The sequence below is a fragment of the Microcaecilia unicolor genome, chromosome 2, assembly GCF_901765095.1.
Source record: "Microcaecilia unicolor chromosome 2, aMicUni1.1, whole genome shotgun sequence".
Classification (NCBI taxonomy): domain Eukaryota; kingdom Metazoa; phylum Chordata; class Amphibia; order Gymnophiona; family Siphonopidae; genus Microcaecilia; species Microcaecilia unicolor.
This window is the reverse complement of record NC_044032.1, coordinates 595,020,913-595,035,297: the sequence shown is the minus strand read 5'-3', so window position 1 is coordinate 595,035,297 and position 14,385 is coordinate 595,020,913. Positions and strand designations below refer to the sequence as shown.

The 14,385-nt window shown below is 38.7% G+C and overlaps 1 protein-coding gene across 1 annotated transcript in view; it reads left to right on the top strand.

The window, feature by feature from the left end:
• Nucleotides 1-664: 664 nt before the first annotated feature.
• Nucleotides 665-14,385, top strand: part of ANXA10 (annexin A10) — a 156,877-nt gene continuing 143,156 nt past the window's right edge. Inside the window, exon 1 of the mRNA XM_030191576.1 lies at nucleotides 665-834. Coding sequence (XP_030047436.1) covers nucleotides 817-834 — 18 coding nt within the window. The 5' untranslated portion in view covers nucleotides 665-816. The remainder of the gene's footprint in view (nucleotides 835-14,385) is intronic.

Here is a 14,385-nt window from a genome sequence, read left to right as displayed (position 1 = left end):
TACCGATTTCGCCGGCTTCAGGAGATGGCCAGTCATCTCCCGATTTGTGTCGGAAGATGGCCGGCCTTCTTGTTCAAAAATAAGCTGGAAAGGCACCTACGCAGCTTAGTAAAAGAGTCCCTTTTTTTCTACTTGCATTTTTATAGAATTGCTGCTCCTGCTGTATTTGCTAACATGCTTACATGTGTTTCTCAAAAGGCTTTGGATTCAGCAGAATGTTTTATAAATACCAGGTAAACATGAACATTCCAACTTGGGCATTCCATCTCTCATATTGAGCCTCTATGTAAAACAGGGCTTCACGGCTAATTTTCAGCTTAAAGTCAGGTCATAAGAAAATCAGTATAACCTTGGCCAGCAAACGGAGGCACTCAACCTATGGAGAAAAATTTGAATAAAAAAAGGCTCTAAAGGTCAAATGTAAATTATTAACATTGCTTTCTGTTCAGTAGATTATGCATTCTTCAGTGGTTGGCTGTCTTGCCTATCTTGAATAAACATAGAATACAGTAGCAAGATGCTGAGACTAAATCTGTTTGTTTTATGTGGTGACTCTGCTTGTTCTCATATGAATAATGATTACGTACACATGTGTATCTCTAAAAATAATTTTTAAAACAGGTGTTCCTTTCTATTTCATTGTTTCAGAGGAGTTCAATGTGATTGATAAAAAGGCTGCATTATGATTGGATGGTGCTTGCCTGATTTTTTGGTATTCAGATGTTCCTGAAAGAATAAGTACTAATCTGATTGATTTGTCATGTTTCATTCTGAACAACAGTTTGATCTGTACTGAAGGTGAAGACCCACATCAGAATGTATTCCGGGGACTATGTGAGTGTAATAATTATTTCTGCTGTTGGATTCTGAGCCTCGAGTTATGTTACAGGATTTAGCTCATAAATATATGGCATAGGGAAGAGTTTGGATAGTAGATTACATTTAGCCCTAAACTATGGCACCAGCTTTGTACTCCACACTCACTGAACTATCAACTGGTGAGCTCAAACACCAAATTTTCCAGATTTATATGAAATTGGTGTACAGCTAAATTTAAATCGAAACATGATATCCTAATAAATGCTGACATTTCAAATGCAGTAAAGATTTGCAGCAGAATTGTATTGCTCACACTGTATTCATTTTTAAATATGTATTTTTAGGATTTTGTCTCAATAAATGACAGCTGTAATTCAATGGCTGGGCATTTTAAAGTTCTACCACAAATGCCTGCATATATTTATTTATTTATTTATTTATTAGCCACCGAATATTTTATGGTCTAAATGTTCCATTAACAAAAATGAGATATTGCAGCAAGTTCACACAAAGGCTTTAGTAAACCCCTGTTTACCAAGGTACGTTAGCAGTTCTAACGCACCTTTAAATTTAAGATGCATTAAACGCTAACGTGCCTATACATTTATATGGGCGCATTAGCATTTAACATGTGTAAACCATTTATGCGTGTCAAAAATGCTAACGCGCCCTTAGTGTACCTTAGTAAACATAGGCATTAATCTGCTGTTTAATGTAAATTTCTTTTATTTTGCCTTATTACTAATAATAATTTATTCTTTAAAGGAGCCTTTTACGCCAGTGGTAGTTCCAACCCCAGTGTGCACCATTTCCTGTGCTTGGAAAAATAGGGCTTGATTTTTTTGCATGGCAGTTACCTGGTGGTAATCAGGAAGAGTCATGCTTTACCTGGTTACCGCCAGGTTAGCGCGGGAGCCCTTATCGCCACCTCAGTGGGTGGCAATAAGTGCTCCCCCCTGCATTGCCACATGGTAAGAGCACTCTTACCACATGGCCATGTATTTTTGCACCCTCTTTACCTGCTGCAGTAAAAAGGGCCTCAGCACGTGGCAAAAATGGCTGCTGCCGCTACCGCAGGGCCCTTTTTATCGCAGCTTAGTAAAAGGGCCCTTTAAAGTGTTGTTTGAACAAGCCACCAAATTTATATAATATTACAATCAGATTAAAATTGTATTTTACAGTCCAGACACATTTCTTTCACTCCTTTGAATTCAAATATAATTCAATTAACCCTCTCCATTTATCTCTGCCCGGAGGACTAATGTACTCTATTAGTTTCTATAATCAAAACACACACTGGTTATATTTCCAGCAAGAATTTAACTTCTATTTTTCCTGGTTTTAGAGTCTTGGGAGGCCTTTTACTAAGCAGCAGTAAGCACTAACATGTGCTTAGCACAGCTTAAAATGCTTTACCGGGGGCGCACTCAGGCCTCCCATAGTAATTTTGGCATTGCTGCCGGGGCAGGTCTGGAGGCAGAGAGTAGATAATTTCTGTGCTAATCAGTTAGCTCTGTGCATGGTTAATGCATGAGCACTTACCATCTACTAAATAGGTGGCAGTAGGGGTTCACGCACTAATGGCCAAGTTCTAATGGGAAAATTAGTGCATGGCCATTAATAGAAATAAAGGGAAAATTTGGCCATTTTATCCATGTTAAGTCCTCTTTTTACCACAGTATGGTAAAAGGACCCTTTAATTTTGTATCAGACCTAGAGCCTTCCCAGTGGTTGAGGAAGTAAGGTTTTTATTGTCTTTACTGCATGGTTGGTATATTTTTACAAAATTGCCTGTGTTACCTAAGAATTTTTAAGGTGTTTTGGATATTCTTGTGTCGTCTATCAAATAATTCTGTTTAGTTAATGTCTTCATGCATAAACCCAATGAAAAAAACAATATAAGCCATAGAAAGACTACAGGTTTCCCATGGCAGATTTATAGCACGAGGATGGGCACTTATCTGCAACCTGCATTTTTGTTTTTAATTAATTAAATTTAAATAAACTTTTTAAATTATTGGTATTTCTCTGGCTTATGTTATCTGTTATTGTATGTATGCATAAATGTCTTGGTAAGGTTGTCTTGGTAAGATAGAGAAACTCTAAAGTGGTTTAAATCTAATGGCAGAAGCTCGTTCAGTCTTTGTTATGTTGTTTTGTCTTTTTAATTCTGTATGATCAGGCACCTCAATATATGGTATCTTTGATTATTAGGTTAGAGAAGAACTATATCTAAACTTTTACATATTTTCTATCTCTTCAAGTCCCCTCTCCTTTACGGATCTATTATAAAACAGTATTTTCATTTACGTTTTTGTTTCAAGCCGCAAAATAGTGGAACATGTTGCCAGTCTACATTCAGCCTGAGACCAATTACGGGTCTTTTCAAAAATTATTAAAAACATGATTGTTTCAAAAATGTGTTTTATCTGTTTTTGTTTTTATATATTGTAAGTTTTAGGGGATTGCTCTATTTTCTTTTAACTGTAAGCCACACTGAACTAGATGTTGGGTATATGCAGCATATAACTGTTAATTTTAATGTAATGTAGAAGCACATGTCATATGCAAAATATAAGATTAAAAATATTTAGCTTTGTGCCATAAGCTCTGAACAAAGTGATGATGCAATATCCAACACTGTATGAAAACCCGACCAGGTACTGAGTTTCGTTTTCTTCATCAGGGTCCAGCATGGATTGCAAAATCATCTCCTGTTGAACTCTTTCCCAAGTTTATACCACTAAAGGCATTTGTTCATTTCCTCAACCTTTACCCTATGGAAACTTTGGTTTCAAAATTACCATTTTTTGAGTTATACATCTAACATCTGGACACATGAGATATTGATTCATAGGACTGATGATTGATAAATCTGGGTTGTGTGTTTCAGCTTTTATATGTTGTAGTGCTGTCCTCTAATCTCATGATCCCTCGCATATTATATGAAGGAATCTTTATGTTGCATTATTACTGTTTTCATTCATTTCTTTTGGGTAGTTTGTGGTAGCGCATCTTAGTAAACATAAAATCTTCTGAAATAAAGGGTGCTTTGAAAATGGCTATTAAAACCAAAACAACATCCTTTAAATAATAGAAATCAGGTCCTCATGAGGAAAAGAGAAAAGAGAATGAGCACTGGAAAATATGATGTGAAACATTAATATAAGGAAAGCCAGAAGCGAATGTGAGAAGAAACCTGCCAAACATATAAAAAATTAATAATAAAAGCTTTTTCAGGGTACATTAAAAGTGGAAAAACCTGTAAACAAGTAATTTGGACCACTGAGGACAATTTTCCCAAAAGCATTTGTACTAGTAAAACAGTGCTTACAGTTTTGTTTTATTTTTTTTTTAATAAAAATGTCTCCCTGATAACTGAATAATGTTGGATTTATGCTGTCCTTACACATGTAACTTTACCTAGACTGAGCAGGGTAGTGTTGGATAGGGGATTTGCATTTACGTACACACTTTTGAAAACTCAAATATATGCAAATAAATTAACCACAGACATTTTCTGTAATTTTCTTTCTTTTTACTTGTTTTACTTTATATTTCTCAAGTTTTAAAATATAGTCACAAGCAAACAGCTTGTTACAGAAAATGTGATTAGTCAAAGAAATTCACAAATAAAAAGAAAAAGTGAAGAAAATACTTAGGACCAATTTTTACAACACCCCGCCGCTTTGTCGTGCATCATTTTAGCACTACTACTGGCCTGGAGCTGGCGGTAGTGCCACCCCACCATGTGCCATTTCTGGCGTGATATTTGGGGGGGGGCACCGGGGGCTTATAAATAGGTGGCAGTAAGGGCTCCCCCCGGAAATGGCCACACAGCAAATGTGTACTTACTACAAAGCCATATCCTCTTTTTTTTTGCCTTTTACCCGCTGCGGTAAAAAGGGCCTCAGCGGGTGGAAAATCCACATGCCGATGCTACCACAGCTTGGTAATAGGGGCCCTTAATGGCTATCCTAAGTAATTCCTAATTAGAGAGGATTCCAATGCACATATCACAAAAATCTAGAAGTAAAATAAAGCAGAAAAATGATGGTGTACAAAATAGCAAATTATCTAGTCTCAAAAGTTTGAGGAAAGCTAAAAGTTTTGGCAGGTGCCAGCTCACAGTTTTGTAGTAGGTAGATTATAACCATGACATAATGCTTAAAAAGTTGGCGTTTTTAGCCAGCCGTAACCATTTTGAAGCACTGATCATTTGGAGAGGTGATGTTTCCCCCTGATGCAGCTTGAAAGCAAAACAAAGCCTCTGCTGGGATTTCTCAAGTAATCCTTTTATTGTGAAGAACATTATACTTCAATTTCCTGTGGATAAGTATTTGCTCGAGTGATTTTTGGAGACTTCAAATTTCAATTTATGCTCTGCAGAAGGTGTGTTGGCTTGAAAGATGCTCCTCTCTTTAATAACTGATTTTGTATTCCTGGTCTTGTTGAACATTTTTGAAATTTTGTGATTTTGGACTTTTGATAATCAGTAAGGTAAAGTTTTGGTTTTTTTTCATGACCAATGATTGATTAAGCTTTTACCAGATGCTTCATATTAGCAATGGGAAAATTTGAGTGTTGTAGTTCTGAGGTATTTTTTTTTCTCAACCTTCAATTTTTTTTTGGAGTTTTAGGACCTGGAGGCCACATCAGTTTATTTTCTGGCTGTGGGTTTTTGTTGATATTCTAGTTTTGCACAACTATTTCCGATATTGTTTGTGGATAATAAATTACCTAATCCTGGTACAAGGGGGAGACATTGGAATGGGTCAGGTGATGCTGTTAGAAGATTCAGGGTGTGATTAGGGAGGTTTGGAGTGGTTTGCCACAAGCAGGTTTTTCTTCTTTGTTTGGGCAGAAACTTCAGTCACCATTAAAAAAAATTGCCCTGAAACAAAAAATTATAAAAGCAAAACTAAGCAAAACAAAAATTTATAAAATCCAAATGAAACAGGAAACTAAGCTAAACAAAAATGTATTGCCTGTGCATCCCTGCATGCTAATGTTTATATATAGAAAAGTACAATAAGGTAGCACATTTCATCCACTGGAAGCTGCGTAAATTCTGAACATTACTGTGCCAGAAAAACACTGCAATCATGACTCTTACATAGAAGTGGAGAATCAAGTAGTGATCACCTAGGATATCCTGTTCCCTCTTATAAAATCTAGATGCATGAAAATTGAGCATTGTGGTAAAGGGAACAAAAAAAAAAAAAAGAAACTAAGAACAGCACTATTATTAATTTATTTATTGAAAACATTTCTATCCTGCACTAACCTGCGATTCTACTGAGTCACAATAATACATACACAAATTAGAACCAATTAACCAAACATTAAGTCCACTAAAAGAACAATAAATAAAAACAGATGTATGACTAGACCATAAAGCAAAAATAATAAAAACATAAATTGTAACTGGAAATCATTCTTGAATATATAAGATATGAGCTACTTTCTAAATTGAATGAAAAATCTGATTGTGGCACCTTCTATATAAAACATTGAATACTGACACCTTCTATGTAAAATATTGATCTAGAGATGGAAGTAACTAGTGAGGTTATTTAATTTGCTAATGACACAAACCTGCTTATTTTCGAAGGAGATCGCCGGCCATCTTCCGACACAAATAGGGAGATGGTTGGCCATCTCCTGAACCCGGCCAAATCGGTATAATCGAAAGCCGATTTTGGCCGGCTCTAACTGCTTTCCGTCGCACAGCCAGCCAAAGTTAAAGGGGGTATTTCCGCAGGGTATGGAAGGTGGGATGGGGGTGTGCTTATGAGATGGCGGGCTTTGGCCGATAATGGAAAAAAGATGACCGGCTCTGACAAGCATTTCTCCGGCTTCACTTTGTCCATTTATTTTTAGGACCAAGCCTCAAAAAAGTGCCCCAATTGACCAGATGACCACTGGAGGGAATCGAGGATCACCTCCCCTTACTCCCCCAGTGGTCACCAACCCCCTCCCACCCCACCCCCACCCCAAAATTAAAAAACATTTTTTTTGCCATCCTCTATGCCAGCCTGAAATGTCATACCCAGCTCCCTGACAGCAGTATGCAGGTCCCTGGAGCAGTTTTTTGTGGGTGCAGAGCACTTCAGGCAGGTGGACCCAGGCCCATCCCCCCCTACTTGTTACACTTGTGGTGGTAAATGGGAGCCCTCCAACCCCCCCCCCAAAACCCACTGTACCCACATGTAGGTGCCCCCTTCACCCCTTAGGGCTATGGTAGTGGTGTAGAGTTGTGCAGAGTGGGTTTTGGGGGGTCAGCACCCAAGGTAAAGGAGCTATGCACCTGGGAGCAATTTTTGAAGTCTACTGCAGTGCCGCCTAGGGTGCCCAGTTGGTGTCCTGGCATGTGAGGGGGGCCAGTGCACTACAAATGCTGGCTCCTCCCACGACCGAATGCCTTGGATTTGGCCGGGTTTGAGATGGCCGGCTTCAGTTTCCATTATCGGCGAAAACCGATGCCGGCCATCTCAAACCCAGCCATCTCTGACATTTGGCCAGCCTCAACTGTATTATCGAAACAAAAGATGGCCGGCCATCTTTTAAGATAATACGGTCGGGACAGCTCTTTACGGCGCCGGCCATATAGATGGCCGGCGCCATTTGATTATGCCCCTCAAAGTTATTTAAAGTTGTTAAATCACAAGAGGATTGTGAAAAATTGCAAAAGGACCTTACGAGACTGGTAGATCAAAATGGCAGTTAATGTTTAATTAAAGTGCAAAGTGATACATGTGGGAAAGAGGAACCCGAACTATATATAGCTATGTGATGCAAGATTTCACATTAGGAGTCGCCGCCCACAAAAAGGATCTAGGTGTCATTGTTGATGGTACTTTGAAACTGTCTGCTGAGTGTGCAGCAGTGGCTAAGAAAGCAAATTGAATGTTAGGAATTATTAGGAAAGGAATTAAAAACAAAAATGAGAATGTTATAATGCCATTATATTGTTTCATGGTGCGACTGCACCTAGAATACTGTATGTAATTCTGATCACCGCATCTCAGAAAAGATATAGTGGAATTAGAAAAGATACAGAGAAGAGCGATGAAAATGATGAAGAGGATGGGGTGATTTCCCTATAAGGAAAGGCTAAAATGGCTAGTGCTTTTCAGCTTGGAGAAGAGATAGCTGAGGGGAGATATGATAGAGGTCTATCAAATACTGAGTGGAGTGGAATGTGTAGACGTGAATCACTAGTTTTTTTCTTTCCAAAAATAGTAGGACTCGGGAACACAAAAATGAAGCTACTAAGTAGTAAATTTAAAAGAAACCAGAGAAAATATTTCTTCACTCAGCGTGTGATTAAACTCTGGAATTCATTGCCAGAGAATGTGGTAAAAGCAGTAAGCTTAGCACAGTTTAATAAAGGTTTGGATACTTTCCTACAATTCCATAGGCCATTATTAAGATGGACTTGGGAAAATCCACTGCTTATTTCTAGGATAAGCAACATAAAGTCTATTTTACTGTTCTGGGATCTTGCCAGGTACTTATGACCTGGATTAGCCACTGTTAGAAACAGGATATTGGGCTTGATGGACCTTCAGTATGTCCCAGTATGGTAGTACTTATGTACTTATGAGGAGCGATATTCTTCAGGTCTTACTTGATGAAAGGAAGGCACATGAAGCAGCAACTTGTCCTTTGAACAATGCAACAAGCTGCTTGATAAATCCTTAAAGAAGTGGCAACAGCAAGCAGAGCATAATTATTTAATGTCTTGTGTATCAATGTGAGAACTTTAGACTTTACACATTACTGTATTGGGAGCTAATGCAATTGTACAAATATTTATTTTTATTTATTTGTTGCATTTGTATCCCACATTTTCCCACCTATTTGCAGGCTCAATGTGGCTTATATAGTACCATGAGGCGATTGCTTTTCCGGTATGACAAATACAGAGTGATATTATGGTTTAATAGAATGCATGTGTGACAAACACATAAGGGAACAGAAAGGAGGAAGCGTTATGTTAAGACCAGTTCGAGTATTAGTATTGTTGTGTTGCAGTATGTAGGTGTTTAAGTTGGGTCGTTTGGGTATGCCTTTTTGAACAAGATAGTCTTTAGTGATTTCTGGAAGTTTGGTGGGTCAGACGTTGTTTTCGTGGCGATTGGTAGTGCGTTCCAAAGTTGCGTGCTTATATAGAAGAAGCTGTATGCATAGGTTGATTTGTATTTGAGACCTTTGCAGCTTGGGTGGTGAAGGTTTAGGAATGAGCGTGTTGATCTTGCTGTGTTTCTGGTTGGTAGGTCTATGAGGTTTAACATGTATCCCGGGGCTTTGCCGTAGATGATTTTATGAACCAGAGTGCAGATTTTGAACGCAATACGTTCTTTGATTGGGAGCCAATGCAGTTTTTCTCGTAGGGGTTCGGCACTTTCAAATCTTGCCAAATATAAACCTGGCTGCGGTGTTTTGAGCAGTTTGAAGTTTCTTTATGATTATTTGTTTGCATCCCGCATAGATTCCATTACAGTAGTCTAGGTGGCTCAGTACCATTGATTGTACCAAGTTGCGGAATATTTCCCTTGGGAAGAAAGGTTTTACTCATTTGAGTTTCCACATTGAGTGGAACATTTTCTTCGTTACAGATTTCGCTTGGCTTTCCAGTGTGAGGTTTTGGTCTATTGTGACTCCGAGAATTCTCAGGCTGTCTGAAACAGGAAGGGTGTAGTCTGGGGTGCTTATGTTGGTGGATTTGTTCGTGTTGTATTGGGATGAGAGGATGAGACAGTGTGTTATTTCTGCGTTGAGTTTTAGTTGAGTAATGGGGAAAATTCTATAAGCGGTGCTCAAAATTTGATGCCAAAAAAATCGGCACTGAATGGTATTCTATAACTGGTTTAAGCACCTTTAATCCATTAGAACACTTTTTTGCAGACCTAGTGCCTAACATTTGACAGCATATATAGAATTGTCCCCAATATGTTCAAATCCCGACAAACCTGAGATCAAGCAAGCATCAGTGTTCTGTGCCACTTGCAGGGATAGCATTGGGGGGTGGCAAACAGAGCAATTACCCTGGGCCCCCATATCATAGGGGGCTCCAAGTCTGCCTCAGACTGAAGGAGGTATAGGCTGAAGGCCAGCTTTTGGACCCCCTCCCTAGTTTCTGCCCTGGGCTCCTGATTATCTAACACCAGCCCTAGCCACTTGTAAAGCATGTAGCATATAAGCAGGAACTCCCAAATTAAATGAGTTCAATAATCTAATAATGGAGTCACATACTTTGTGCAATTATTCTAAAATTTTTGGCAAATAACAAATCATGGGGTTCTTTTACTAAAGCTTAGCTCGAGTTATCTGCAACAGGGTCTATTTTATTCCTAAGGGCCCTTCTGTGGATAATTCGAGCTAAGCTTTAGTAAAAAACCACCTATGAATCTTCCTAACCAGCCATACTTTTAATCTGAGACTTTAAAGATAAAGTACCTACCACAGTTCCCCAAAATGTAATTTCTTTAACAATAGGGATTTCTAAATGATCAACATATACTTATACTGGAAGGTTAGCAGGAGGCACCCAAATAAAAAGAGAGCTTGTATTTTAAGACAAGCTCAATTTAAATCTCCTAGTCTGTCACGGTGGTGACTGTTTCCTTGTCTGTGCTCACCTCACCCTCTGGTGGCCAGAACCGGTGGCTGCTATGAACTGTAACACATTCCAGACTTCAGCCCAGTCCGGTCCGGATCTTCCAGGCTGCCAGACTTGCTTTTCTTGTTTGTGCCTGAACAGCACCCATAGCTGCCTTGTGATTCCTGCAGCTGAACTTCAGCTGCTGATGGGCTTTATTAGCCACCTGGAACTTCTGTGTTTGCCTTTGCATCGTCTAAGGTCCCTGGTATGTGGGTGTGCTCTGTGCACTTCTGCCTAGTCCAGTTCTAGTCTGAGTTTCTTGCCTGGTTCTAGTTTGTTTGTGTGTAGTTAGCTTTGGTTTTGTTGCTTAGTTCCTAGTCTTGTTTCTGGTCTGCATTTCCTTGCCTTGTGTCTGTGTTCCTTTTTAGTGGCTGCTTGGCAGCTTTCAGTCCTGATTCTCACCTGTCTGTGTTTCTGTCTTAGTGGCTGCCTGGCAGCTTTTAGTCCTGACTCTGTTGTGTGTTTCCTGTTGGTATTCAGTTCCTGCCCTGTCCTGTAAGTCATGCCGGCCGCCTGCACCCAGGGGCTCAACTCCTGGGGAATGGCGGTCAAGTGCAGGTGAAGTCTAGCTGTTCCTGCTCTGCCTTTCCCAGCTTGTTTGCCTCTGCTGCAACTCCAGTCCGGGGTCCCAGTCCTGTTCTGCCTTGCCTCTGGTTTGGGGATGGGTTTTGCCTGCTACTGCTGCTCCATGGCAGTGGTCCAAGGGCTCACAAACCCTGTGTTTCCGTGAGAAGCCTGACATAGTCTTCATCTAAGTATTAATTACTTGCAAGCACCTTAGTGTGCCATCAACAGTACCACAAATAGGAAAAAAACACTAAATAATCTGTACATATTCTATAATCTACTCCTAGACATGATAATAGATGACAAATTAGTACAATAAATGTGTTACAAAGTACAGCAGTCAATGCAGAACCTTGTGGTACCCTAGTAACGTAGGCCATTTGAAAAAAACATTCCTCTGTTGTACCTGAAAACATCGCTATGAAAGAAATTAAGTAAACCAGGCTAAACCTTTCCAGATACCCAATACTTTCATATGACTCAATAATAAAGAATGGTTCACCGTATCTAATGGAGCAGCAATATCCAATGTTTCCATGAAATACTGTATTCCATGATCAAAGCCAGCTCTAATACAATCAAAAACTGAGATTAAAAGAGTCTTGATAGAATGTATAAGCCTAAAACCAATCCGAAACATATCTAAGATCTTGTTCTTATTAAAAAAAAAATCCTGTAGCTGATACAACACTGCTTTCTCAAATATCTTTGCAAAAAATCTCAATGATGAGATAGGGCAGTAGTTCTCTAAACTAACTGGATCTAATTTCTCATTTTTTAACAAAGGGCCTTATTTCAAGACATCAGGGACTAAACCCTTGTCAAAAAATGTATTAAGTAGATTTGCTGTTGTCACTGATAATTCTTGCCTCAAGAATTCAAACTAGTGATCATTTGTTCAACTTGTTAAGCATTTTGCCATCATCAGGGGTGAAATTCCATCCGGTTAGCTGTTTTATCAATTGTAAAATCTTCTACTGAAAAAATATAATATCATTAGACTGAATTATGCCTTGAACCTTTCTGCTGAAAGCATCAATAGACCTCTGGCAAGAGATACTTAAATCAGACTTTGCGTACTGAAACAGGATGTTCATTTCCTTACAAACCAAAACGTTTTCTAGAAATAGAGAGCGCAGAAGACATTACTTTCCTAAAATAATCTTTTTTTTTTCTGTTACAGTTGCCTTATGATAATCACTGAGGCAGACACAATATTCTTCTAAATGTATAACAGTCAGCTTCTTACACCAAGCCCGTTCTTTCTTCCTTAAAAAATGTTTGGTCTGTCTAAGTTCATAAGGAAAAAAAGGGGCAGACATAGTTCTTTTTACAATTTGATGTTTCAAAGCATAATGCCAAGCATCCACTGAATCACCAAGCTGATATCTTTAAATAAGTAAAGACAGGCAGCTTTCAACTGTATCATATCCACAGGGCCATGATATTTATAAATTCTTCATGTATTAGGAGATGATATACTTGTCAAACTAGGAAACCAGCACAAAATAAGAAAATAGTCAGACCATAGACTGACCTAACCACTGACTTACCCAGATAACTTTCATCAAAGAAAGAATGGTCAAAGTGTATCCTGCAGAATGAGTGGGTCCTGAAACAAATTGCTGCCAGCCTAAACAACACAAAGTCTGGCTAAAGTCATAAATAATCATATTTTTATCCACTAAGTAAAAAAACGGATTAAATTCACCTAACAAAATAGTATTATAGGAGTAAACTTTCTGAGCAACAATAGCTTTAATTAATGGTGAAAAGTCACTGTAGAGAGTCCCTGGTGTGCTATATACAAGGAGTATTTTAAAACTAGTAGAAGATAGAAACAGAGATTCAATACTATAAGAAATGTAAAAAAAATGATGTCTGAGAGAAACCTGGCTGATGTTTTACAGTAATTAGCAATCCTCCTCTTCGTTTCCTATTCCTATATTGAGAAAAGATTACATGACAAAGTAGACATAACTGACTCAAAATCATATTGTCAGCATGAGATAATCAGAATTCTGCCACAGACATATGTAATCTGGTTTAAGAGTCTACAATAAATCATAAAAAATGTCAACTTTATTTCTCACAGACCATGCGTTGCTGAGGAGTGGCCTAGTGGTTAGGGTGGTGGACTTTGGCCCTGAGGAACTGAGTTCAATTCCCACTTCAGGCAGAGGCAGCTCCTTGTGACTCTGGGCAAGTCACTTAACCCTCCATTGCCCCATGTAAGCCACAATGAGTCTGCCATGAGTGGGAAAGCATGGGGTACAAATGTAACAAAAAAAGAATCAGATTCATTATCTTAGGTTGTCTAACATCAGGATTTTTGACAAGATTGATCTAAACTAGGGCATGTTCATGTGTTCGAGGTTTATGTAATGGGACCAATGGACCATATCTGCCTTGTCCTATGTTAACAGGAATCAATGCCATTTCTAAAACAGAAAAATTATAAACTTATCTATTATAAAAAAACAATGCAAACTAAAAAAAAATGAGCAAGAATTTAAGCTTGACTCGCTTGGATTTAAACCAGCTAAATGTTTGCCGCAACACCCTAGAAATAGATATGTATACCAGTAAAACACTCCTAACTATCCATTATCTCTCCCTACTCTTATACGCAAACACAACCTACAACCCAGATAATAACAAACCCATTATCCACAAATCACACAGCACTCACATACACACAATGTCCACCCTACAGAACATCCACAACAACTCAACCACAATACAACAATACTATCTACAACCAACCGACAACCCACCAAACCAAAGACACAATAATCAACCAAAAGGAACAACCTCTGGATATGAATACCGCCGACTAAAAAAGGAAAACAACAACGACAACAAATCCAATCATCGAAGAAACAGACAACTAATAAAAATAAACACATCGAACCCGCCCACGGAACCATACCATTCAATCCAACTAGGATACATGAATGCAAGATCAGCAGTAAGCAACTCAGTAGATATACTAGACTGGATTACCACGGATAACTTAGACCTTCTATTTATTACAGAAACCTGGTTCCACAGCCCTACAGACCCCGCCATTTTAGAAACATGCCCACCAGAATACAAAATAACCCACTGGACAAGAAATGGAAAAAAAAGAGGCGGCGGAATAGCTATTATCTACAAACCCGAATTCACCATCACAATCACGGGCGAATCTACCTCGCCTCAACTTGAAATTGCATCAACAAGAATCAATCATCCAAACCTAATAGGACACCTTAACACAATCCTATTCTACAGACCACCAGGAAAATGGCAAGACTCCCAAGCACAACTCATGGATTTCATCTCGA